This window comes from Podarcis liolepis (assembly GCF_965112155.1).
Source record: "Podarcis liolepis genome assembly, chromosome: 3".
Taxonomy (NCBI): Eukaryota; Metazoa; Chordata; class Lepidosauria; order Squamata; family Lacertidae; genus Podarcis; species Podarcis liolepis.
Window position 1 is genome coordinate 106,512,846 of NC_139557.1, and position 27,906 is coordinate 106,540,751.

The 27,906-nt window shown below is 46.1% G+C and overlaps 1 protein-coding gene across 2 annotated transcripts; it reads right to left on the reverse strand.

Moving 5' to 3' along the window:
* FBLN7 (fibulin 7) lies at positions 1–27,558 on the reverse strand. 2 transcript variants are annotated; one of them, XR_014523577.1, is made up of 9 exons: positions 27,111–27,555; positions 20,961–21,120; positions 19,761–19,931; positions 10,122–10,247; positions 9,525–9,662; positions 7,170–7,307; positions 5,443–5,581; positions 1,793–2,614; positions 1–1,729 (listed from the first exon to the last, which is right to left on the reverse strand). XR_014523577.1 is itself a non-coding variant. In XM_083494646.1 (8 exons), the coding sequence occupies exons 1-8, from the start codon at positions 27,183–27,185 to the stop codon at positions 2,242–2,244; spliced, it is 1,320 nt and encodes a 439-aa protein (XP_083350772.1). In that variant the 5' UTR covers positions 27,186–27,558; the 3' UTR covers positions 1–2,241. The 2 variants fall into 2 exon arrangements, 1 of the variants encoding a protein (XP_083350772.1); XM_083494646.1 differs by having other exon boundaries at positions 1–2,614; positions 27,111–27,558.
* Positions 27,559–27,906: the final 348 nt, after the last annotated feature.

A 27,906-nucleotide genomic window follows, 5' to 3' on the forward strand; every position in this document is an offset into this window, starting at 1 on the left:
TACAAACAAGGACATGTTTAATGGAATTATGTTCCCCACATCCCTTTGACTGAAGACATCAGAGTTGGAACAAAATTCTTATTATTTTGGAGCTAGGGGGTGGACACAGAGCTATTGCAGAGAGAGTGTAAACAGATTCTTATAAGAGCAATTTGCATTATATATATAGCCCACTAAACATAATAGGCTTCTAGAAGTAGGAATACCTCAAGGAACCATAATGGGAAAATACATTCATATGTATGTCGGTTCTTTGGGGTATTCCCAGTTATAAATACTGTTAAATTTAGTGGGATTATGAAGCGGGGAGAAGCAAGGTGCAAATCCGACAATTTACTATTTAGCATAATAGTGTTACATGCCACCCCAGTCTCTGAGTGGTGAGAGAATCCAGGGGTTCAAGGCTCTTTATGGGGGTTCAGTTTCCTTGGAATGAAGGCCATAGGAGACTGTGATGCCTCTTGGGTAAATTGTTTTATTTACACATATATACAACCTGAGCATAAGATGGAGGGGCTCGCAGCATTAACACCCCGAACAATCTTGCTTCTTTGTTAGTTATAGCTTTGGATCCAGCACAGAGCAAACATGTCTCTGCGCCTACAGCTTCCAGCCTGCTTCTCCCTCTTTCAGACATGCTACACCGGCTATTATTCTCCTTCCTAGCAGCTGGGGGCAGGGAGGCCCGCCCACCTGTGCTACGGCATAGAGCAACTTCTTTGGTTATGCTAATTGTGGTGCTTAACTAGTCAGCCAAAACCTTTACCTAGACAAAAGGACTGGTTTGGTAAGTTTGCTCTCCTGTGGTTTACCCCCACAGATACAGGATCCCAATAATTGGAAGGGACTCAGGGCACCATCCAAATTCATAATAACGGCTTCTACAATTCATCATCAAGGCTTAAGATTCAGTTTCCTCAAAGTGTCCCTCAAAGCTATTATTTCACAGGCAAACTATGAAAAATATATATTCAAAATTTAGTTCTGAAGTATGGCTGGAATGGTGAGTTTGTTGCAACATAATTTAGAACTGACCCAGCTCAGTATTTTAGGGAACGATCCTAGAAGACTCACTTACCTTGGAGTAAACCCCATTGAACTCAGCGAGACTTACTTGGTCTGAGAGTAGATGTGCATAAGATTGTCCTGTTATGGTCTTACTGATATCAAAAGGAGGCATGCGCAGTGTAACTCTGTGTACATTGACTGGAGAGTTAGGCTGCAAACCGAACCCCCACTCTCAGATATTCTGCCAGAATTCAGTAGGACTGGCTTCTGAGTAGACATGGCTAGGGCTGTACGTACGAAATCAGTGGTGCTCACTACCAGGCAAACATGCATAGGTTTGCACTGTTAAGCACACCATTGCTTGTCCTTCCCATTGAAATAAACAGGAATTAAAAAGTGTTTCCATAGTTGCTGAATCATGCTCATGGTTTGTGACATCAGATCAGCATTAGTACTCTACAAACAACAGAAAGTAGAATCAGATCCCTTGCAACAGATATATGATGTTTTTGCTCTCATACAGCATCAGAGAAAGGGACAGGGAGAAAAAGAGAGATGACCTGTACTCTTCCTTAGTTGAACTTCTGCTTGGGATGAGGGCAGAATGTCTGCATTAAGGATAGGTTGTCTGTATATGTGGCATGCTGGATTGGCTAACAAAGGGCAGGTTAGACTGCAGCGGTTCTCAAGCTGTGGGTCCCCAGATGTTGTTGGACTACAACTCCCATCATCCCTGAGTTCTGGCCTTGCTAGCTAGGGGTGATGGGAGTTGTAGTTCAACAACATCTGGGGACCCACAGCTTGAGAAAGGCTGGGTTAGAGTAAGGGGGGCGTTGGTCAAGGCGGGACACCAACCATAGTTGGCAGTCAATCACATTATTATCCCTCAAAGGCACTCAGGGCATTGAGTGTTTAAAGTCAAACAGGGGTAGCCAATGTGGCACTCTCAAAATGATGCTGAACTCGAATTCCCATCAGCAGCCCGCAAGACAGATGGAAGCTGTAGTCTAACAGCATCAGGAGAGAGCCATGCTAGCTACCCCCGGAGGAGAAGGAGAAAGGCGACAGCCATTATATCCAAGGCTGGCATTAACACAGGCAAGTACCCAGACAGCAGTGCCTGATGTCTGTTCCGGCTTTTGTAGTACAGCTGGTGGTTAGAACCAAAAGTTCTGGGTGAATAAGAGCAGGCCACGAGCTACTTCTTTTCCTCCCCTGTGCAAACGGCTTCCGTTAAAACTCGTAAGCCGACACGAAGACGGTAATCTTTGAGACGTGCTTCGCTTGGAAAGTGCGGTCCAGGTACTCGGTCATGTCGACTTCCACTTCTGTGGTCTGAGGGCCTTGCAAGCTCTGGACGAGGATGAGCTCGCCGGTCTGCCTGTCCGAGCGCTGCATGACAAAATGGCCCCGGCCGTTGCCTGCTGCGATCCCAAAGCGCAGGCCGTCAGGGCCAGGCCGCCCAGGAGCCGACGCGGTCGCCATACGGAAGAGGGCGGTGGGAGTGACGAGGTTGGACGGCAGAGGGAGGTAATGGAAGGAGATGGTCTTCGGGGCGTGGTGGCAGGATCTGCTGTCCATTGGGCATGGGTTCCGTTCGCATTGGCTAGGAAGGAAAGTGAGGGGTGGGGGTACAAAGGAGATGCGTTTATTTCTTCGTCGTATGGAATATCTTTACATCCTGCCCTCCCTCCAGTCTGGAGCACAGGGCTGCAAACAGTGATGACAATACAGTGGTACCTCGGGTTACAGACGCTTCAGGTTACAGACTCCGCTAACCCAGAAATAGTACCTCGGGTTAAGAACTTTGCTTCAGGATGAGAACAGAAATTGTGCAGGAGCAGGAGGCCCCATTAGCCTGAGGTACCTAAGAACAGTTTCAGGTAAATAATAATAATAATTTATTATTTATACCCCGCCCATCTGGCTGAGTTTCCCCAGCCACTCTGGGCAGCTCCCAATTGAGTGTTAAAAACAGTACAGCATTAAATATTAAAAACTTCCTTAAACAGGGCTGCCTTCAGATGTCTTTTAAAGATAGGATAGCTGCTTATTTCCTTCACGTCTGAAGGGAGGGTGTTCCACAGGGTGGGCGCCACTACCGAGAAGGCCCTCTGCCTGGTTCCCTGTAACCTGGCTTCTTGCAGTGAGGGAACCGCCAGAAGGCCCTTGGCGCTGGACCTCAGCGTCTGGGTTGAACGATGGGGGTGGAGACGCTCCTTCAGGTATACTGGGCTGAGGCCTTTTAGGGCTTTAAAGGTCAGCACCAACACTTTGAATTGTGCTCGGAAACGTACTGGGAGCCAATGAACGGACCTCCAGAACGAATTAAGTTCTTAACCTGAGGTACTACTGTAAAGCAGCAGTATAAGTGAATCCGGAGGTGCCAAGTTGCCTCCAAAATTGAGGGTACCCAACGCTCAATGCATTTGCATGGTGTCACACACATTGCATGTTGGGCATTGTGCGTGTGTGATGATGCATGTGCAATGCAGGAAGCCATACACTCTGAAGGAGCCAGCGCCGGACCTGTGCTGTGCATGTGATGTCATACACATGTGATGTCATACACATGTCATACACATGCACCACATGCAGGGCGCTATGAAGATGAGGAGGGTCCGCTCCCCTTAAAACAAATATCGAGGGGGCCAAGGTGCCTTCAACCCCACAGAGTTGGTGCACCTGAGCAAATCAAAATCCAGAGAGTTGGATAAAACGCAGTTAGTGCCAGTGAGAATATATGTTGGGCCCGGCATACCCCTAACATAATGGTCCAAACACTTGGACAAATATCTAAACAATATATTAAATCTTTTTTTTTTTTTAATACTGCTAAGATTTAGACCTCAGGAGGTCTTTGCAGAATCTTTAACAATGGCTTTTCTTCTTCCCAAAAAGGCTCTGAGATGTTGTTGGATTCCATACAGGTCACCCACCTTTGTTTCAGAGTCTGAAGGTGAAATCCAGATGACCTTAGGCACTTTTCATTTCCATTTATTTTGAAGGGTAAAAATTTGGCATATTGGATCGGAATTCAATGTCACGCTTTCATGAATTGAGCGTTCCATCTGCACAAGGGTTTCTGCTTGCCAGCTGGAACAACTCCACCCCCTTCCACCACCCCCATGCTGTTCTGGGGGTTCTCCCAACCACCTCTCAAGCCAATTTCGGGGGGAGGCATACAGCAGGAGAAGAGGCAGGGGAAAGCTCAGGGTGCAAGCAGAAGTCCTTGTGTAAGGTTTCTGCTGATGGGGCTCATGAGGTGAATCCTGCCTATTACAGTGAACAGCACTAACCTAACCACATCTACTCAGAAATAAGTCCCATTGAATTCAATGGGCTTACTCCCAGGTAAATGGGATTACGGCTGCAGCCTAAGGCTGAAGATGCACTGTACATTTAAAGCACATTTTTCATCTGTAAAGAATCCTGTGAACTGTAGTTCACCACTCACAGAACTACAGTTCATCGCACCCTTTAACAAACCACAGCTCCCAGGATTCTTTTTGGTGGCGAAGAAATGTGCTTTAAGGATATGGTGCGTCTGCAGAATAAACCTCTCATGGAAATCAATTGGATTTAAAGGTCTTTAACTTTGTCTGGATTGTGCCCAAAAAGTTGTCTAAACTCAAACAAAGCTCCACACAGATTATGCAACACACAGCGATGGTGCATAATCAAGGCACAGAACATTGGCCCTGTATCAAAGAAAATATAACAAGTAATCTTACTGGCTGGAGGGGAAATATTCATAAGGTTGTCGTAATGTTTGATCACAGACCAGAAAACAATATGCCAACAGCCTGGATCATCACGATCTTTTGGTTCTTAGTTTTAAAAGAAAGGAACTGGAACTGCACAGTGGACAGTCATCATTTCTTTCCTTATGCCCAGAACTAGGACCAGCTCTGGGGGACGTGGGTGGTGCTGTGGGTTAAACCACAGAACCTAGACTTGCCGATCAGAAGGTCGGAGGTTCTAATCCCCGCGATGGGGTGAGCTCCTGTTGCTCGGTCCCTGCTCCTGCCAACCTAGCAGTTTGAAAGCATGTCAAAGTGCAAGTAGATAAATAGGTACCACTCTGGTGGGAAGGTAAACGGCGTTTCCGTGCACTGCTCTGGTTCGCCAGAAGCGGCTTAGTGATGCTGGCCACATGACCCGGAAGCTGTACGCCGGCTCCGTCGGTCAATAAAGTGAGATGAGCGCCGCAACCCCAGAGTCAGTCATGACTGGACCTAATGGTCAGGGGTCCCTTTACCTTTAGGGCCAGCTCTATCATTAGGCAGAGTGAGGCAAGGGAGCAGAGCAGGGAGTATGATGAGGTGTTGGAATATAGAGCTCACTCTGTGCCATGCATGACCTGCCCCGGGTGCTTTAAACTAGCCTACTGCCGTCAAAGGTGGCAAACGACAATTTTCCCGTTATACTTACAACGGCGATGTTTTCACATAGCTGATGTTTCCACTGGGCTTGGGGCACTCTGGATTAACACACTGAAAGCTTCCTCCTGTATTAATGCACGTCGTTCCCCTGGTACAGTTGTGCGATGAGAGAGCACACTCGTCGATGTCTGTAAAACAAATGGAAACATGGAAAGCAAAGGACCAGAGTCGATGGTTTAGGTGACGCGCTTAACACAGAAAGGGGAAGGTATGATCTTCTCCACCCTTTGGCTCTCAAGGCCAGTGACAGTTTGCACATTCTAACTGTTGCACAGAAGTTCCACCTAAATCCTTTCTATGTACATGAGAGGTATCTGGAGCTGAGCTCTGCCAAGGAAGTTTTCTCCAAATTGATACCCTCTGACCTCTTCTTTTGGTGGTGCATTTCCTGTTTCCAGATGATGGCCTAAGTGGTCACTCCATAAATATGAGAAGACCCAAGCCTAACTCTACCTCATAGGGTTGTAGCAAGGATAAAATGCATGGATAGCTTAGTCAATAGAGCATGAGACTCTTAATCTCAGGGTTGGGGGTTCAAGCCCCACGTTGGGCAAAATATTCTTTACATTTAAAGTACCCCCCTGCAAGAATCCTGGAAACTGTAGTTTACCCAGAGCTATAGCATCCCTAACAAACTATAGTTCCTAGGATTCTTTTTTGGGGGAAGGGTATGTGTAATGAGACGCGGGTGGCGCTGTGGGTTAAAGCACAGAGCTTAGGACTTGCCGATCAGAAGGTCGGCGGTTCGAATCCCTGTAACAGGGTGAGCTCCCATTGCTCAGTCCCTGCTCCTGCCAACCTAGCAGGTCGAAAGCACGTCAAAGTGCAAGTAGATAAATAGGTATCGCTCCAGTGGGAAGGTAAACAATGTTTCCGTGCGCTGCTCTGGTTCGCCAGAAGAGGCTTAGTCATGCTGGCCACCTGGCCACTGTACGCCGGCTCCCTCGGCCAGTAAAGCGAGATGAGCGCCGCAACCCCAGAGTCGGTCACGACTGGACCTAATGGTCAGGGGTCCCTTTACCTTTACCTATATGTGCGTCAGATGTGCTTCAACTGTATGGTGTGCATGCAGCCAAAGTAAATAATGAGGGGAAATATTCCAGGTTAGTTGGCTTGTGGAGTGGACAGAAAATATTTTAAACCATGCAATGTCAGTCTGCTTCCCTTACACAATATGCTTTAATTTTAGAAACAACAACGAAAACCCAACCAAATCCCAGCGATTAGCTCTGTTTTATCATAATCTGGAGGTATTTTCTGTAGCCAGCGAGAGCACAGAGTGCATGCTTCATGCATACAATATCACTATTCAATTCCTTTTGGCGCTTGACCACCATACCTCCCGACATATCTAAATGGCATTACAATGTCTACCTTGTTTCAGCGGGTCTCCCTCCCTTGGCATTAACAGCCAGAATTTTAAGTAGCCGTGCATTACAAACCGTTACAAAAATCTGGCTTCTTGCACGGCGTTTGGGAAGTCCAGCTTCTATTCTGTTAGCATTTCCTTGCATTTATAGTCATAAAATGTATGCGTGCCTAACCAAGTGCCTGCTGCTAGGAGAGAATGTGCAGGATTGCAGCTTAAACCCTGGTTGCAGAGAAACACACTGCACACAATCTAAGCAGTTTTTGGGGACTGAAAAGTCTGCATGAAGCCTGCACATTTTGTCATTCAGCATCTGTGAAATGCCATCTGCCTCATGCTAAAGTCACCTTCACAGCTTTTCCCGTCGCTGAAGATCTGGTATCCTCTGGGGCAGGAACAGCGGTACGAGCCAGGAATGTTTATGCAGGTGTGCATACAGAGACGAGGGGCTCCCTCCAGCTTGTAAACTTCACATTCATTCACATCTGCAAGGGGGAAGAAAAGCAACGTTATTTCTGCTTGGACAAATTTCATGACAGGCTGCGCAAGGGGTTCTGCGGAATTCTGAGATATGCTACTGGTGTTATATATATTAGCAGCATACATTTTGCCCTTCCAGATCTATGAACTGTGTGGGTTTATTCAAAAGAACAGCCCTTGGTGCTTCCTGCTGGATAACAACGTAAGGAGAGCATTGCTGTACAGATCTGATTCTTAAGTTGCTGGCCCATCCTGAAATTGCCTGCCGCTGGAAAACTCTGGAGGGCCTTTTTGTTAAAGCCTGGGATGCTCAGATTTGAATGATAAATTAGCTCAGGAATGCAGGCCATTGTGCAGATAACAGCGAGCTTGTTCCCGCCAGTAGTTGCCTAAGACACAGTGACCCGGGAGTGACCCAAGGCAGTCCGCAAGGTGGTGTTGAAACCCTTTGGGATTTCTTATATGTGTGGCAGAGTTTGCCCCCGTCAGACATTTTATTGCCAAGATGGTGCCTTCAGCCCATTCTGGCTGGACTAGCTGTTGAATCTTACTTCTCAACACCTGTGATGGGAAATCACCCTGTTCCACACCTGAGGAGCAAGGCTAGTTCAGAGGGCCAAGGATATGTTGCGTAGGACATTCCCCAGGGGGAATGGGAGCTTAGGAAGAATAGCTCTGGTGGTGCTCAGTCTTGCCTGTCAGCACTTGCCATTTGAGGTGGTATTAAACCACAGAGCCTAGGACTTGATGATCAGAAGGTCGGCAGTTCGAATCCCCACAATGGGGTGAGCTCCCATTGCTCGGTCCCGGCTCCTGCCAACCTAGCAGTTCAAAAGCACGTCAAAGTGCAAGTAGATAAATAGGTACCGCTCCGGTGGGAAGGTAAACAATGTTTCCGTGCGCTGCTCTGGTTCGCCAGAAGCGGCTTAGTCATGCTGGCCACATGGCCCTGAAGTTGTACGCCGGCTCCCTCAGCCAATAAAGCAAGATGAGCACCACAACCCCAGAGTTGGCCACAACTGGACCTAATGGCCAGGGGTCCCTTTACCTTTTGTCTAATGATAGGGCCGGCTGGCCTTTTGCCTTCTATAGTTCTTAACTCCTTATCTTATTACCTTCTGGTTCTTATCCCCAACTGAAGCTAAGGTTGGACTTCTATGTTCACTTGATTTTGGAGTAATCCTCTGTGGTACTTGCTTCCAAGTAAAGGTGCTCATTGCTTCACCATGAGCTCAAGTGTGTGGGCTGCAACTGCGTTTCATTTATTGATTTGAAAATGTATAAATCCGCTTTGCTTTTCTAAATCAATTCAAATGGGTTTGCATTGTACACATTGCGGGCCGGGGGGGGGGCGCAAATGGTGCCCGCCGAGTCACCAAGTCCACAGGCTTCAGCGCCTGTGGTTTCTGAGGGTCCCCGCGTCGCCGCCGCGGCAGGACCCGTCTCCAATAGAGCCGATTCCCTCCGGAGCTCGGAGGGAATCCGCCATTAGCCGATCGCGCTAACCTGGAAGCCCATCAATATCAATTTCAAGTCTTCAGCCGCTTGGGTTTTATGTTGGCAAATCTGCGCCACTCATGCTCAAGCAATGGAGCGAGAAGCTTATAGATAGAAAAGTGGTAGAGAGAACCATCTCATTGTCCAGATAGCTTGTTTACTGGTTCAACCTGAGAAGCTATTTTTAAATATGCTAGGGGACAATTTGTCCTGTCCCCAGTAATCAGTGGAGAATTCCAAGGTTTTAATGTCTCTGATACTGGGCACCTGTGCATACACCCCACCCAAAAATAAACATGCAAAAGCAAAACTGAACTAAACAGCCCAACAAGGACTGAGGATACTTTGGAGATACAGAATTGTGGTTGATTGTTTGGGAAGAGTTGGGGGAGAACCGGAAAACTTTAAGAGAGAGAAGGAAAAGAATGGAGTGCTGGAACCCTTTAACAGAAGCACTCCATGCTGCAATAAGTTGTTGCAGTTCCTACTGTTGTCTACTTTCTTACTGTTGGAATTTACAGTGTTAAGCTCCTTGGATCAGGGATTCATCTTTTTTTTAACTTACCTTATTCTATAACACGCCCCCCCATACAGCACTGAAAGTCTATAAATGAAAGGCCACACCACCATATTCTGAAGTTTAGACATGGCTTTAACTTCGACAGGAAGCAGAAACAGCTTGTAGCAGCAGACTCCTCAGAGATCTCTTGCAATTGCACTCTTACCCTGGCAGATGCTGTTTTCTGCTGTGCCGCTCATGTGGAAGCCTGCTTCGCAACTGCACTGCTGCATCCGGTCAAACTTGGCGCAGCGAGGTTTACGGCTGAACGCCGGATCATCTGTTACGCTCCATTCTGGTGGTACTAAAGGACAAGTGGGGGAGGGAAGAATTCGCCTCCAGGACAGTGTAAAATCCCAAACCGCAAATGAGAAGACATCCTTACTTTTAATTTTATTTTTACGCAGCTAATAAAATGGAGTGGTGGTTTTGTTCTACATCTACGACAAGGAGGGGAAAACTACACATTACACACAAAGTGTGGGGACGGAGATGGGCAAAACCAGCATTCCCATGACACGTCCTCTGCCTCTTTCTGTGTAAGCTTTTTGATCACTTCCACCACATGGAGGGAAAGGATATTAGTGGAAACTAATATGGCTATGGCTATATTGTCAGTGTAGCTAATATTGAGCTAAATGAGCAAATCGTCTGATTCTCTATAATGTCCTGTGTTTCGAGGGCCTGCCCTCCCCTCTCTCTCACATTAAGGTTTAAATATCCCTCTTTCCCACCCTCCTTAACCCCTTACCACAATACATACCCGTCTGCGTTTGATATTGGCAGTTGGGGCCTGTCCACTCCTGGGGACAAAAGCATTTGTACTGTTCACCTCGGTCAACACATGTTCCTCCATTCTGGCACAGGTGACTGGTGCAAACCCCAATATCTAAGAAAAGGCCAATAAAATAAGGAGGTTTCAGAGCTTCAAATTATTTCTGTAAGCCATAGCCTGCTTTTTAAGTTCTTCAGTGAAAGCCTACAACATTTTAGTACAAATTTCTCCTCATAATTTTCTTTTCGGTATGAAATTTGGATTAAATCTACAGATTTTTCTCAAGCATTCCCCTCTAATTTCTCCCCCAGTCTCTAGTTGTAATCCACAAGATCCAGATGGCAGCTCATTGGCTACCCCTGCTCAAGGGCAACCTGTGGTGAACACAACCAACAGCAATATGGCGGCTATTTGCATGTTTGCAACAAGGTTAGGCAGCTTCCTCCTGGTTTTGCAAATACGCATATCCTCCCCAAGGTAAAATACACTTTAATGGAAGAAGCAAAATCTTTTATTTGCAAGAGCTGGCCAGATTCTCCCCTGCCCCCCCTTAAAAAATCTCTATTCACCTGAGGCACCCTTTCACCTCTCCCTGGCATGTGTTGAAATAATTAGCGCAGTGGAATTCCTTGAAGAAACAGACTGCGTGAGTGAATGCCTCATGGATTGCCACTGCTTCCCATCTGCCAAAAAGCCAAGCTCCCCTGATCATCAATAGAATACTCTAAATAATCAGGGGTCGCCAGACCATGAAGTTATTGAACAAGCAGCCAAGGAGTTGTAGCCGAATTTTTCCACCCGCTCCTGCTTCCTTGAACTTTCTACAAAGCCGAGATCCTCATCTGGCTTTCCATGCTGAGTGTGTGAACTAGGCCTCATCGACACCTGGGCAAGGCAACGTGAAGAGGCCCAGACACTGCCCAGGTGTACTAAAGAGGACAAATGGTGGTTTTTCACCTGCATAGATGCCAGCTACCCAAGGAAGACATTGTCCATACTGAAGCCATATATGCAAAAACACTATGATACCACTTTAAACAGTCATAGATCCATAGAGTTGGAAGGGACCCTGAGCATCATCTAGTCCAACCCCCTGCAATGCCGGAAGAAGCATATGGGGATTGAACCTGTGACCATGCCATTATCAGCACCATGCTCTAACCAACTGACCTCTCTACTACTGACAACCCCCAAAGGCTTATGGGAAATGTTGGATTTCAAGCCTTCCTTCAGGAGAAACTGGCCACTTTCCAGGCACCCGGCTTGATCTCCTAGTTGACCTCCCTGTCTGCATTCCCGGCAAGACCCAGGCAAGGTCGCGATCGGCGATCCTCCTCATGCATGAGGAGAACACACCACTCTTCCCTGCCCCCAGGGGCAGGGGAAAGAGATAGACAGAAATGTATTTACATGCCTTTATTTCTGTCTTTGCAGCGTTACAGAGAAACACGTCTGCTCACTTCAAACTCCTACAGCAGAGAGACAAACTCCTCCCTTACTTCCTGTACAGCTCATATTACATTGTGAAGTAATTCCGGTGCTTTGCACTGTGAAAAGACTGCCCCTTTGTTTCCCACAGAACAGTATCCAACATTCCCATTATGTGTTTTGCTTTCCAGCTGCCAGCTCGCTGCTGCATTGCTCCTTTTCCGTAACAGTTTCCTTAAGAGTGCTGAGAGTTGCTAGGAGAACCCCTACTCCCCTCCCAGAGCTGCAATTCACAGAGTTCCCTGTGAAGAGGGATTAATAATTATAATACCCCACCCATCTGACCAGGTTTCCTCAGCTACTCTAGGTGGCTTCCAGCACATATAAAAACAGAATGAAACGTCAAACCTTAAAAACTGCCTGATACAGGGATGTCTTCAGATGTCTTCTAAAAGTGGTGTAGTTCTTTATCCCCTTGACATCTGATGGGAGGGCCTTCCACAGGGTGGGTGCCACTGCTGAGAAGGCCCTCTGCCTGGTTCCCTGTGACTTCACTTCTCACAGTGAAGGAACAGCCAGAAGACCCTTGGAGCAGCGGCGAAGCTGCATGCTCCGCTACTGGGGGCAGAGAGCAGGCGTGGGCGTGGTGTGCTGCCTGTGGGGATGTGGTGCCCGGTGCATGGGGGTGCACAGCGCGTGTCTGGGGGGGCCACCGCAATGGCACCCTACCGGAATAGTGGTACCGGGGGCTGTCCACTCCCTCCGCACTCCCGTTCCTCCGCCAGTGCCTTGGAGGTGGACCTCAGTGTCCAGCTGAATGGTTTGACCACTCTGAGAATTGTAATTCTGTGAGGGTGAAATATACTCGGAGTCGAGAGTGGATTTCATGCTCTTTATTCAGCTCATAGTGGTGAGGAGGAATGGAAGTTCCTCCAGAATGTCTGCTATATATATATTATTTACACAATGGGCCCCACGTGATTGGCTAATTCTGGGATTCTCCTGTAGGCCAATCAGGTTGCAGATTCACTTCCACCTCGAGCTGGATTGGGTGGCTCCTGTGGACCAATCAGACTGCTGCATTTTGGACTTCCGGGGTGGTGCCATCGGTAATGGCGGACTCCCTCTGATCTGGAGGGACCAGCTCCACGGGAAACGGGTCTTTTCCGCTACGGCGAAGCGGGACCCTTTCAAAAATCACAGGCGGATGAAGCCTGTGACCATGGGACTCGGCGGGCGCCTTTAGCGCCCCCCCAACCCACAAAGGAACCTACTAACGGGCTCCGGAGCGAAGAGGGGGAAGTGGCGCGGTGCTGAGAGTCAACTGCTTCTTCCGTGGAGCGAAGCCGCACAGCTGTTGCCGGAGAGCGCTGCTTTTTTTCCTGGGACAATTTGGCTTTTAAAACAATCACTGTGAGTACTTAAATTTCGGACAATTGGACTCTAAATAAGGACTTGCGAGTAGAAAGGAAAATTGGACTTAAAAGTTTATTTCAATTTGGCACTGAAACGGGAAGGTCTAAACAGGAAGTCAGGCTTCCGTTTCTTTGTAGATAGATTAAAGCAAAGACATGGCAAACTAGAGTTCAGAAAATCGCTTGTAAAGGATTAACTTTCACCATTTAAGATTGTTGAACCCCCTTCGGAAGCAGGAGAAGTGGGGGGATTTTTTTCTGGACTGTTTAAACCTGCGGAAGTGAGTGTAAAGCAAAGTAACTTTCCACATAGTGATTCCATTGTTCCCTTTCGCATTTTAAAGGAACAAATATTGACAAAATAACTGAAAAAGGAAACTTTGTTGTTAGATCTGCCTTTAAAAGAAAAGAACAAATAGAAGTTTTTCCCCTAGAGGGAGCCTGTGAAACTGTAACCAATTCTGAATCAGGGAGCTTGCAGCTGCTACAGATTACGATCGTGGGAATAGACTTCTGATCTTGCAGGACAATGTATTCAGAAGCTCTGTTGTGTGCTCTCTGTAAAACAAGTGCCCTATTGGAACAGCTACATGAGAAGACGAACTTGATGACTGATGCGATCAGAAATTTTGAACAGGCAGTGGGAAATTATATGGAGCCCACCCAGGAATCAAATCAGGAGTGTGCCCTGACAGAACAAATGAGGGAAGAGGATGTTGCTGAATCTTGGGCGCCAGAGATGGAGGGAGCTGCGGCCCAGCAGGAACATGAGTTTTTGGATTTGACAAATGAGCTTGGAAAAAGCCAGATTTGGAAAGATAAAGTTTGGCTTGGCTTGGAAATGGGGGGTTGGATAGACCCCCCTATGCAGGGATGTTTGGACTTTTCAAGTCTGGTAATGGGCCGTGAGATGTTTGGGGTTGTGGGGGCTCTTAATTTTGGAGGGACTTTGAAACAGGTTCTTAAATACCACATGGAGTTCAGTGTGGACTATGGAAAAGGGGCTGATTTGTCGAGAAGGGTCAAAAACACTGTTAAGCTGGAGTTCCCAAGAGTGAAAGGAGCAGGAGACAAAGGAAAATATAGCTATAAATATGAAGAAGACATGAAAAGGACATGGAAGGGACTTAAGGGCCTCGGATATAAGATTACCAGGTTAATGCGCTAGATTGATGGGATAGAAAGGACTGACAAAACCCGGTACCAGGAGGAAGAGACGCTGGATGAAGATTGGATTGTTTTTTATTTTTTTCTATTAGGATTGTTTTACAAAATTGATGAATGTTAGAAAAATGTTGGAACGAAATTATTTGGCTTTAGTAAAAATATTTAAAGAATTATGTAAGAATATTATGGTTATGAGAAATTGGTAAAAGACTTAAGTTTTAAGCTTTAAGGTTTTTTATAGTAAGATAAGATTAAAATAGATTAAGGTAATGTAATGACAGAATATTATGAAATATGGAAAGGATTTGCTGCGACAATTAACAACTAGGATACAAAAAAAGGGAGGAGGAGGAGGTCAAAGAAAGAAGGTAATGACAGTTAAGGTTTTGAGAATATTGGATTTGTTTTTAAATGTTTGTGGTATATTTTTGTCTTTTGATTGTGTTGTGTTATTTTTTGATTTTGATTTTTATTAATCTGTATTGCTTGATGTGGTTTGTTTTTTCTTGGTTTTTTCTTTTTCTTTTTCTACCTTGTTTTCTTTTGTAATTCTAAAAAAAATTCAATAAATATCATCAAAACAAAACAGACTGCTGCATTTTGGATACTATTCAACTCAGTACATAACAGAGGGCAAAAGGGTCTCAGCACCCTTAAGAATTACAGGTCCCAGAATCCTTTTGGAGGGGCACTATTACTATTTACAGTGGCATCATGGTGATCTAAATGTATGTTGTGAATGGGACCGCTGTGGACAACGGCAAAGGGCATTCTCCTAATTCCCACTGCTCACTTGATTCTTGGCCAAAGGTCGCAAACCTTGGGCCAGAGGCCAACGCATCCCCTCTCTATCCGACCTCTCTATCCAGCCTTCCTGCCTCTCCACAGGCGACACCCCCTTTTAACCCCATCCACTCTTCCTGTGCTTTTGCCCCGCTAGGATGTCTCCTTGAACTCTGTTCATTCCTCTTGGCTGCATGGATGGAAGAGGTGATTGTGCATAGAAACCAACTTACTGTACAGACGTAGATTGCATCGCTTTGCACCTCCCACCACTGCCATGTGGCCTCCAGAACATTGCCCAGATGGGGAATACGGCCCTTGGTCTGAAAAGCAGCTCCCCACCCCTGTTCTAGAGTCACATCTGGCTGGCCGTCCAGCGCACTGTGCCATAATCTCTTTAGAAATGTCTGTCTTCTCAAACACAATGGAGAGTGGCAGGTCTCTGGCCTTCGCAGCCGCTTGGTCGGCCAGCAGCTCAATGGCTCATTAGCATCTTGCACAATGAGGTAGGAATTCACTTAAACAAACAGCGCTGTCAATGCACCGGGGCCTAAGCACCCTATGGAGGAGCGTGTGAAAATGTAAACCACACAGACCAGGGCCAAGAATTTTTGCATTGAGTTAACTGAGAAAGACAAAGTCAGGAAAATGGATGCAAATCTCTCTCTCTCTGACACACGCACGCACACACACACAGCGCACTATGATACACACTAATTTAATCCAGTGTTTGAGATGGCAATCTCTCCATCAAATGGCAATGTGTGGTGAAGGACCAACATTAACAGGAAATAAAAATTAGCTAGCCATAACATTCCATTTATTTGCTGTTATTTACCTGACCCTTGGCTTTCCTCATATAGTTTAAGGTGGCTTACAAATATAGTAAGACATAGCACAATAAAAACCAGCAACATCTCTAAAAAGGAGCAATAAAAGGCAGCTCCCATGATCAGGGTGTGGCTCATGGGAATTGTAGTCCAAAGGATCTTGAGGAGCACCAGTTTGGGGAAGGCTGAAGGCAAAGAATTCCATGTGCTACAAACATTTTTAAATATTCTAAAATGCTAAACAGGGGTTCTAAGGCAGTAGTCCGCAACCTTGGATTGCCAGCTGTTTTCAGACTACAATTCCTATCATCCCTGACCACTGGTCTTGCTAGCTAGGGCTGATGGGAGTTGTAGTCAAAAAAACAGCTGGAGACCCAAGGTTGGGAAACACTGTAAGGGGCCGAAACCAAGGAAGTAAAGGATTTTTTGGCACAGAGATGATTGATGAAAAAGCTTTGATGGTGGGATTTTTGTGTGTAAGGCTTCTGTAAAAGACACAGGAGCAAGGCCAGAGGCCAGTTTCTATAGGTTATTGTAGTTAATTTCATTCCCCAGTTGCATTTCAATAAGCAAAATACAAGGAAGGCACACTTTAGGGATAAGTGCAGGTTCAATTCAGAAGAAATTTCTGTTCAACCCAGAATTTTCATACTAGTACTTTCAAAATAAAGAAGCATTTTTGGAGAGTCAAAAGACAACTAATATGTTTAAAGAAATGGTAATCCAATACGCATTTTACTGTGCATTAATAGTATCTTGCATCACTCAGGATTCCAGCAAAAGCAATTCTAACAGTCGTAATAAAATTAGTCAAGAGATTTCAAATGGGATGGGTTAGCCATCTCTTTTCTGCACCCAAAATCACTGATGGGCTGCAGCGGCTACACAGCAGATATGCTATTTGTCTGCAACGTATCTTTTTGAATTCCTGCCTGTATTGTATTCCTTCGAAGCTGTCACACACCCTTTTAAAGTACAGTTCTGCATTCAAGTCTCTCTACAGCTAAGAGGCAATTGCTGTTATAGAGGCCCCCAACCAACATGCTGCAGCTGGTCCCTTAGTCTGGTCTCAGATTGGCCTTTCCCATTGTCCCCAGTCCCCATCTGTGGTACAGTATTCTAGCCAGAGGTGGGACTCCTCTGGCCCGCAGGTCTAATTACACCAGGCACAAGTTCCTACTTGACCCAAGAGACCATTTCCCCTAAACCACACCTACTTTATGTCATATGTGCTGGCTGGGGCTGATGGGAGTTGTAGTCCAGAGAATCTGGAGGGAACCAGATTAGAGCAGGAAAGCTCTAAAGCACCCATAAGTAGAAACATAGTTTGCAGAGACCTTGGAGTTTAAATTCTCAGCAGAAGTTGAATTTGCTGCAGAATTCTGGATGGAACCACATTGTGACTCTTGAGTTTGGAAAATGAGTGACATCTATTGAAGGAAATATTTACTCTACTGAATTTATATCCCACCTTTTTCTCCAAGGAGTTCAAGGTTCTGCCAATCTTCATTGAATTCCCACAAAAACTACATGAAGTAGGTTAAACTGAGAGGCAGTGACTGGCCCAAGGTCACCCAGAGAGGTTTGTGACCAGGTGGGGATTTGAACCCCGGTCTCCCAGGTCCTAGTCTGACACTCTAACCACTGCACCATGTTGGCTTTTGATAGGAAGGATCCTAGTTCTATCTAAGATGCACAATGCTTGGTCTTCCATCTCAGTGGAAAAGAGCTTCAAGTATGTCTGCTGTCATGGCATGGGTAGGGTTGCCATATGTCAGCTTGGGGGTGGGGGGGAACTGAACAACCTTTCTGTCCGGATTTGAAATATGGCATGGAGGAGAAGGAGAAGGGAGCGCCGTTAGGTCAGCAGCCCAAAGAGAATTAATACAGTGGTACCTCGGGTTAAGAACTTAATTCGTTCTGGAGGTCCGTTCTTAACCTGAGGTACCACTTTAGCTAATGGGGCCTCCCGCTGCTGCCACACCACTGCTGCATGATTTCTGTTCTCATCCTGAGGCAGTGGCGTAGCGTGGGTTGTCAGCACCCGGGGCAAGGCAAGTAATTTGCGCCCCCTAACCCGTGGATTTGCGCCCCCTAACCCTAACCCCCAGATGTTGCGCCCGGTGCGGCCGGCCCCCCCTGCACCCCCCACGCTACGCCACTGTCCTGAGGCAAAGTTCTTAACCCGAGGTACTATTTCTGGGTTAGCGGAGTCTGTAACCTGAAGCGTCTGTAACCCGAGGTACCACTGTACTGAAGGAAGAGCAAAAGGTGAGCATAAATAAGCTCGGAGAGTCGTCTCTATGCCTCTCATGCAGGTACACCAGCCTACAGTGTTAGCAGAGTTGCACCCTGAGGCTTCCAACCACGTCTTCCCTCCATGGTTTGACATTTCTGTCACACTTCTCTTGCCTTCTTACATCTACAGGCAAGCACAGTAACAATGGCTGTTCAGGAATATAAAATGCGTGTGTTATGCCAAATGCCTGCTCACCATCAACAGAACCGACTTCTGCCCAGTAAACAATTTTTTTAAATAGAGGTAATTATGTATGAGTTTCTCGTTTGCCAATCTGGATAAACCTCACGTTGGTCCCCCCCCCAAAAAGCACATAAGATTAATTACTGTGTTTGTGCCAGTCGATTTCTCAGATGTTGTCATCTGTTTCCTAGTAATAAATTGCCTATTAAAAGATTTGACATATGCTTGGATCTGCAGCCTCACACACAATGAACAACAGTTGCGTGGATTTAGAGCAATCAGCAATAATTTGGGCACAACAAATCCATTCTGTGAAACAGCTTTTCTCTTTTTCTCTTTTTGCATTGCAAAGAAAGCCTCCATTGGCATCAATGGCAGTTTACCCTGAAATGCAAATATCAGTTTGGGAAAGAGATCAACTCGCCCCCCCCCTTCACCCCCATCCCTGCAAGTAGTCCTAAGGCTGATCAGCTTCCCCATGGATTCTATTTCCATTCTACAAAAATATGCATGTTCAGTGCATTCAAATTCACTTCTAGTTTGGCCCTAAGCCTGCACATCAGTGATGAGTAACACCTGAGGATAAATGCTAAAGTGATAGTCTTCTAATCATATGTGGCGTTTGCACGTTCATTTAGAGCCTATCTGTACAGGGGAAAAGAAAGGGTTAAAAATGTAGACCAATAGGAAAGCTGGAGGCGGAGCCTACATGTGTATAAAAGGGCTTAGCGTGAGGTTTGTTAGAGTTGTTGGTGGGTAGTTGGTTGGTTTTAGTGGGTTGGCTGGTTGGGAAAGGCAGTTGGAGAAGCAGTTGGTAATAGAGAGACTGTTAGGGCAGTGGGTTCTTGTGTGAGGGGAGGTAGAAGAGATAGAGAGAGGAAAATAAGACTAAGAAAGCAAAGAGTAACAATGTTTGGAATGCTGTAAAAGTTTGTTAGTGTCTGAAATAAAACACACTCCTCTTTATTAACTTGAGAACCAGACTGAGACTGAAGTGATTTTACCGGTGAGGACCTGGTTGGTGGCAGTGGATTAGTGGTGTACAGGTTAATAGTCCGTGAGACGACCGGGGGCTCTGTACAAACACCACACCATATAATGTGCAAGAAGGATTAGGATCCTGTGACTCTCCAGGTGTAATTATACCCAAGCTCCCATCAGCCTCAACCTGCATAGCCAATGATAGGGGATTATGGAAGCCGTAGTCCACAAGAGCCAGCACCGTGGTGTAGTGGTTAGAGTGTTGGACTAGGACCCAGGAGACCAAGATTCAATTCAGTCATGTAGCTCACTGGATAACCCTGGGCCAGTCACTTCCTCTGAGCCTAACCTACCTCAGGGTTGTTTGAAGATAAAATTGGGAATGGGGAGAACCATGTATGCCACTTTGAGTTTCTCCGAGGGAAGGTGGGATACAAATTCATCCATCTTCAGCATCTGTGGCTGCTCCTGAAACAGCTGTGTTTGATCATCTGAAGGTGAGTGTTTATGCCCGAGCCAAGGGAATAAAAAAGTGAATTACCTGTGCACTCAGGAACATCTCCTGTCCAGCTGCCGTTTGGCTGACACACTCGAGAACTGGAGCCGACGAGTCGGAATCCAGGATCGCAGGTGAAATGAACTTCATGGTCCACCATGTTCTTGGTGCCAAATCTTTTGCCATTCAGTGGGGCATCCAGGGCAGGGCAGAACACTGTGAGTTGGGTACACAAAAATAATAAATGACGTGGTTAGCAGTGGGCTCATAATCTGGAGAACTGGGTTCGCGTCTCCGCTCCTCCACATGCAGCTGCTGGGTGACCTAGGGCTAGTCACACGTCTCTGAAGTCTCTCAGCCCCACTCACCTCACAGAGTGTTTGTTGTGGGGGAGGAAGGGAAAGGAGAATGTTAGCCGCTTTGAGACTCCTTCGGGTAGTGATAAAGCGGGATATCAAATCCAAATTCTTCTTCGTCGTCTTCTTAGAGGAAAGAGGGCAAAAGCACCACCATCACAGAATCATGCTGGGATGCAGGGGTGTGGTTAGGGGGTGACTCAGGGGGCCAAGACACATATCTTTTACAATGGGCCCTGGATCTTGCACCGTCCCAGCATTTTACACCCATAAGGTAAAGGTAAAGGGATCCATGACCATTAGGTCCAGTCGTGACCAACTCTGGGGTTGCACGCTCATCTCGCTCTATAAGCCGAGGGAGCCGGCGTTTGTCCGCAGACAGCTTCCGGGTCATGTGGCCAGCATGACTAAGCCGCTTCTGGTGAACCAGAGCAGCACACGGAAACGGCGTTTACCTTCCTGCTGGAGCAGTGCCTATTTATCTACTTGCACTTTGAGGTGCTTTCGAACTGCTAGGTTGGCAGCAGCAGGGACCGAGCAATGGGAGCTCACCCAGTCGTGGGGATTCAAACTGCTGACCTTCTGATCGGCAAGTCCTAGGGTCTGTGGTTTAACCCACAGTGCCACCCGCGTCCCTTTTACACCCATAGTTTTTTAATAAAAAATGTTACTTGTTTTGTTCGAAGACTTTCCTACCTCTATATCCAAGAGAGACTAACAAATGTCATTTAAGAATGGATGAGCAGTATATAGGGGTCATATGACACAAGGAGCCAATCGGGGTCTATCTGGTCCTATAACGCTGCTGGCTATGCCCTGGGTTCTCCGTCTGAGCAATGTTGCTCCTGCTCTTGCACCGCCATCACTTTAGGCTTGTTGTTTTAATTACCAGCTGGTGGGTCAGGGGTGGTTTTCATGACTGTGTTTTGCAAAGTCGTCAGCCGGTGTTTCATGACACGGAGCCCCTCGGCAAATCTCGTTTCCTGCCCCTTTAGAAATTGCTGCATTTGGCGGATGGCAGTCAGAAGCTGCTGCTTGTTCATGCAGTTCTGTGGGAAACACAAAGACTTTAAACAGCTGGATCAGGCCTTTAAATGTGCCTTTATATGTACGGCGTTAAACATGATGGTTGAGTACAATTAGAAAGCCATTTCCCCCAATGTCTTTGTCAGGAGTGCATGCAGGAGCCGGGCCCTGTGACCAGTAGGGCTTCGCAGGACTGGGACCTTCCTAAGTTTGTTCTGGAGAGGCAAGGCATGGTGGCACAGGTGAGGCCATTTGGTAACTCACTGCACCTGGTGGCAAGAGGATATAAGGTCAGCATTTCCCTTCGGCTCTTTGCCACAGCAACACATTTCCTGCCTTGCTGTGTTTGGCTCCTTGCTTCCTGATCCTCGGACCCCAGCTCCTTGGCTCCTTGACTCCTTGCTTCTCGACCCTCAGAGCCTTGACTTCGTGACTCCCTGCTTCCTAACCCTCAGACCCCTGGCTTCTAGACGCTCGTTCCTGTTCCCACCCCATCATCTTGCCCCCGGTCCCAACCTCCTCAGCCGGGACTTCGATCACCCATTGGCTGGACCGTGACAGTCTTCCCCACTTGATTTGTATCATAGAATCATAAAATTGTAGAGTTGGAAGGGACCTTGAGGATACAGGAATATGTAGCTCTCCCATATGGGAATCGAACCTGCAACCTTGGCATTATCAGCACCACAGTCTAAGCAACTGAGCTATCCTGACCTTCCTGCACCTCCTTCAGGGAATCCACAGTACCAGCCTTGTAAGGCAGAATTAACTGAGTCATTGCAACCTTCCCATGCCACCCACCAAGATCTGTAGCTCAGTGGAGCACAGACTTGAGCTCAGTGGTCATTTCACACATTATATTTTTTATAGCTGGAACCTGAAACAATTTGTGTACTCACAACATTGTAAGACATGTGCCAAGGACTGGCTGGACAAAGAGGAGTGGTGGGAGGCACCAGCAGGGGAACCCCCAAGGGAAACCACAGAGGAGGAAGGCTCAGAGCCAAGGGTTTGGTGGTGGGACACCAAGGAGAGGTCAGAGGGAAAGGACTGGGAGGCAGGGCTGGATGCTGAAGGGGCAACAGGATTTAGTGAGCAGGAGGAACCTGTGACAGGGAGCAGTTCAGACACCGAGGCTGAAGCAGAGGGGGACTGAGAGGCTACTGAAGAATCCAGGGAGTCTCCCTCTCCTGCTACAACAAGCTCCCCTCCCTGCTGGTCTCCAAGAATGTGCAGGATAATAAGGATAAAGAGGAGGGCAGAGCAGAGGCCGGAGGTGGGCAGATGCAGTTTGAGACTGCTTAGGAAACATCCGAGAGAGGAGAGCCTTAGAAAGGGTTGAAGGCGGGGACCTTCAGTCCTGGCAACTGTTTCATAGAGGCAAGATCTGCTGGGAAGTGTTGCTGAGTTGTATGCCATGCCCCTGAATAAAGAGTTAACTTCACTGACAACCGAGCCCTGCGTCTTTCGTGCTGACCTGTGTCTCATGCATGTGACAAAAATGTGTTTCAAAGCAGTTCTGACGTGAGCAATGGTTCCAGCAATTGCCTGGGAACTCTGGACAGCTCCGTGCAGTGCTCAGGTTGAATGCTGTAGGACAGTAGAACTTAGATGTTGTTTCAGCAACAGCGGTTCTTAGGCTGAGCCTTATGGAGGAGTCAGCTCCATCATCAGTGAAAGGTCACTTTTCATTTAAAGGGCCCTCGCCTTCTCTAACATTTGTCAACTCTGACAGAGCAGGTTGGCTGAGGCTGATGACAGTTGTAGTCCAAAATATTTGGAGGGTTCCAAGCTGGCAGAGGCTGACCTGGTTCAACATTCAAGCCAGGTGACTGTTGTTTGGTTGCCCTGAGATGTTATGCTTTTGAATAGGTTATAGTTTTCTTCTACTACTGATTTTGTACGGTAATTCAGTAGTATTTATCTATTATAAGGGTGCATTTCCTATTGATGGAAGTTGCCAAAAGCAGGAGTTGGCAATCTGTTTTCTGCTGATGGCTGCATTCTTTGGGGGCCACATGCAAGGGGTGGGCAGGGCCAGGGACAAAAATGGGTGGAGCCACTGCTCCCCCACCCCAACACCCTTCTCTCTCTCTCTCTTGCCCCTCCCCACCTCCATTTCTTTCTTTCTGCCACCCTTGTTCCCTACCAAATTGGGCTGGGGGTATTTGAGTGTTTTGTTGGGCGAGGTTGCTGCTGTTGTATTTTGTATATTTTAGATCTGGCTGTCATTTATGTGGAAATTGTTCAATTTGGTCATGCATTTTTTAATATTTTGTTTATTGTTTATGACTACGCTTGTTGTGTTGTAGTTATGTATTTTTTCCATGTTGTAAGTCACCTATGAGCATGGTTTGAACTGTGGAAAGGTGGCATAAAAATAAAGTTATGTATGCACCAGAAGAGGACCAGATTGCTCTTGCCAGGGGTCTGAATTGTACAGGGATTTTTAATCAGGCTAGGAGCCATACAAGGCTCTAGGGCTGAACGTTGCCCGGCCCTGGTCTATGGCTATTTACAAGACTGGCAGAGAACAAATTAAATGTATTAGTGTAACAAATAAATCTGTTGTTGTTGCTATTAAGATAGTGCAGACTTTTCCTTGGTCCAGCAAATGTCAGAATACAGGGCCTTGACAGGGGCCAAGAGTCATAGCTGTCAACTTTTCCCTTTTCTTGCGAGGAATCCTATTCGGAATAAGGGAATTTCCCTTTAAAAAAGGGAAACGTTGGCAGCTATGTCAAGAGTGGCTAGCAAAGCCGTGAGCTGATGAGATCATTGGCATATGACTGTCATTGTCACTATGCTAGCATGCATGGCCTGACTCCCTTGTGCTAATCAATATACACATCTGGTACTGGCCTTTCCAGCTGGGCCAATGTCCTGGCAGCCAACGTTGGAAGTCAATAATATTGGTCTTCTTGGCAGGGTGTTGTACTTGATGGTGCAAGGGTGGAGCCGGGATGAAATCTGGTGAGTGGTGTGTGGACCATCAGGTGATATGGCTGGTCACACATGTTTTGTTTTGTTTACTGGGTATTTGGCTGCCCATGACACTTGATCCAGTGTCATGGGCAGCCAAATACCCAGTAAACAATACCCAGGAGCCAGTGTGGTGTAGTGGTTAAGAGCGGTAGTCTCGTAATCTGGGGAACCGGGTTCGCGTCTCCGCTCCTCCACATGCAGCTGCTGGGTGACCTTGGGCCAGTCACACTTCTGTGAAGTCTCTCAGCCCCACTCACCTCACAGAGTGTTTGTTGTGGGGGAGGAAGGGAAAGGAGAATGTTAGCCGCTTTGAGACTCCTTAAAGGGAGTGAAAGGCGGGATATCAAATCCAAACTCTTCTTCCTCTTCTTCTTGATCTCCTTTCTTCCATGGCGACAGGCTTGGTGCAAAGTTGGTGGGTCTCTTGTGCTAGGCAGCTCCTTACCTGGTCCAGGCCCCCCAAAAGCACCCAATTTTTCCAACTGCTAGCGCTGACTTTGTCATGCTGACATAAGCAAAACTGTGAGTGTCTGATTAAAAACAACAACAATAGTTATTTTCTGCTTTGTATCCCACAACATGCTGGAAGAGCCCCCAGAATCACTTTTAGTGTCACGTGAGAAATACTTTCATGTAAATGACTGCCAAGAGAGCAAATGGAATGCAAGGAACAGCTGCTGCCCCCTGCCTTTCCTTTATGCCCTGAGAGTGCCCAGTTGTTCAGTCCTGTTTGCCTCCTGCAAGAAAGGAATGTTACCTCTTGCACAAGGGATTAATTCATCTGTTACGCTATCTAAATCCTATATCCACTCAGCCATAAATGCATATCTCTTGGTCTGTCTGTGCAAGTGTTATGTATTGAGTTGAATAGGATCCAGAATGCAACAGTCCGATTGGTCCGCAGGAGCCACCCAATCCAACTCCAGGTGGAAGTGAATCCGCAACCTGATTGGCCTACAGGAGAATCCTAGAATTAGCCAATCACATGGGGCCCATTGTGTAAATAATGTATATAAAGCAGACATTCTGGGGGACCTTCCATTCCTCCTCACTACTATGAGCTGAATAAAGAGCATGAAATCCACACTCGACTCCGAGTATATTTCAGCAAGTTTATCACTATCTGTCCATCTATCGCAAATAGGGATGCACAAACCTGTCATTTTCAGTTTCTTTTGATTTCCCATCTTCCCAGCCTTAAGTTCAGTTTGCCTATTTCTGCATTACTTTGAATAAAAAAGTCAACACGAAAATCAGCATGCATTTCCATGCAGGTTAAGCCTAATATATGCATCGCTTTTTCTTTTCTTTTGCAATTTTGCCTATTATACATATGTTTGCAAGCAAATCCATAGGTTAATATAGTCCCCCCCCCATGCACTCTTCTTGGTTTGAAAACTGCATCGTGAAATCCAGAGAAGTTTTGAAATATAGCTGGGTTTGCAGGGCGGCTTGCACTAAAATCAGGCAAGGTCAAAGTAAAATGCGAACTGAACAAAATTCTTCTTATTGCTGATCGCACATGCACAGACACACCCACACAAATGCTGCTTTTGCTATGAAATTGACTTTCTTTATCCGTTGCACAACGTCTTCACCAGGATCAAAAGTCAGCACTAAGTACTGGGACAGGAGCCAGTCAAAAAGGAATGACTGCAGACACAATAAACCTGACATTTCCTTACAATTTGAATGAACAAGAATTTGATTGCCATGTTTTATATGAAGCATGTTCTCGGGGTTTGGGGAGTGAACAAGTTTTCTCTTGCCGAAGACTCTTATCATATGTAGCATGCAGCAGGCATTTTTTTTAAAAAGTCGTACTGGATACCTTTATAATAAGCTCTTTGTTAAAGAGTTATTTTTAACCAGAACTACTGCGCTACAGTTAAGCATAATAAACTTCATCACTGTGCAGCTCGCTCAGCCCATGTTGATATTCCTGCAAAGTGACTTGAACTCACAAGCTCTGCAATCGCTTGACTGCGCTGGTTTATTCAGGCATTAACGGAGGAACAGGCTGAGTTTCCTAACCCAGCAAGAGGGTTGCAGTTGCATTATTGGCAGGGATACAGGGCAAGAAATGTAAGAATTTTCAGAGGCAGATAATTTGCAAAAGTAATTACATGCCCTTACACTTCTGGAGCTGCATTCTTCACCTCAAACAGTGTCGAGGAATTCGAGAATTAAGTGATGGGAAGGCTATCTTTTTAGTCTTCAAATTTCTCCTGATGAAGATTTGCATTTTAGTCTGGACTGATGGGGCTTATTTGGCCTCGGACTGGCCTTGTTTCCTGCGTGTCTTTTCTGATTTACACAAAATATTAACCACACCTCTTGTCGTTGGTGTGAAGTTGAAAATTAGAGGATGTGTATCAAAGGGCATTAGCAACCATCATTTTACTTACCTGTTGTTTTTGCAGAAAGAGACACATGAGGCCGGGGAGGGGGAGCTAAAATAAAGTCCAGCCTTTTAAGCAAAAGTTAGCAATAATAATAATAATAACCCACCATTTGTTTTACTGTCAAGGGAAACGTGTCCTTTCTTTCATGCATTGCATTTATAACCCCTCCAAGATTTTATAGATGTTAAAGATAGATAGATAGATAGATAGATAGATAGATAGATAGATAGATAGATAGTAGATAGATGGTAGGTAGGTAGGTAGGTAGGTAGGTAGATAGATGATAGGTAGGTAGGTAGATAGATAGATAGATATAGATGATGATGATAGATAGATAGATAGATGATAGATGATAGATAGATGATAGATGATAGATAGATAGGTAGGTAGATAGATAGATAGATAGATAGATAGATAGATAGATAGATAGATATAGATGATGATAGATAGATAGATGAATGATGATAGATAGATGATGATAGATAGATGATAGATAGATAGATAGATAGATAGATAGATAGATAGATAGATAGAGATAGATAGATAGATAGATAGATAGATAGATAGATAGATGAAATGTTATCCAGACCTAACCAGTTGTTGATTGGGAGAATGGGGCTTACCTGGGATGCTCGAAATTCCTGACATGATGTTAGGCACAAGAAGAGAAAGAGGCTGTATTGCAATCCAGAAGGCATGGCACTATTATTCCACGATAGGTAGAGAGATAGAAAGAAAAAACTCTTCTCAGATTGCACAGGAACACCTGGCAAAACACTTTCCTCGACAGCCAAGTTGCCCTGACTGTAGATCAGGAGGGACAGAGAGCACTCCTGTGCTCAGATCAGAAATGACTGCAACATCACACAGCAGGTTTTCCAAAGATCCAAAGAGTATAAAAAAGAGAGAGAGAGAGGGCTCAGTTTCCACCTCTCATTGGTAGGCTGCCTTCGCTGCCAGTGTGCTGCCTCCTAGGAGCTGTCCTCCACAGAAACACACCCCAGAGAGAGAGAGAGAGAGAGAGAGAGAGAGAGAGAGAGAGAGAGAGATCTTGCAAAATTGCATCTCAGACTGATGCCTCTCACGTGGAAGTTTAGCTACTCAAAGACGATGAGTCGCCTCTTCCCCACCACAGTCAAAAACTTGTGTGTGAGAGAGAAATAGGATGACTTTAAAAAAAAAAATCAAAGTGGCCCATAATTTAGGATATTATTTAGATATATAACCTGCCCTCCCAAGCCAAGAGCTCTAAACACTAAACATTAGCGTTTAAGTAGTCAGGATCAGTAGGTGCCACTCACGTTTCCTTTAATAGGTTGGAGATTCCTGTTTGTTTTGGCTCGCAAGGATTATTATTATTTTGCATTCATCTGGCATTTGACAAAATTAGCTCAGCAATCCTTACGGCAACCTTGTAAG

Excerpts from the sequence above, each read along its gene's own strand:
- FBLN7 (XM_083494646.1), bottom strand. The coding sequence starts at position 27,185 with ATGCCTTCTGGATTGCAATACAGCCTCTTTCTCTTCTTGTGCCTAACA. Across the intron at positions 21,121-27,110 it reads AGGAATTTCGAGCATCCCAG|AACTGCATGAACAAGCAGCA; the intron begins GTAAGCCCCATT and ends TGTTTCCCACAG. Across the intron at positions 5,582-7,169 it reads CGACGGGAAAAGCTGTGAAG|ACATCGACGAGTGTGCTCTC; the intron begins GTGACTTTAGCA and ends TTTGTTTTACAG.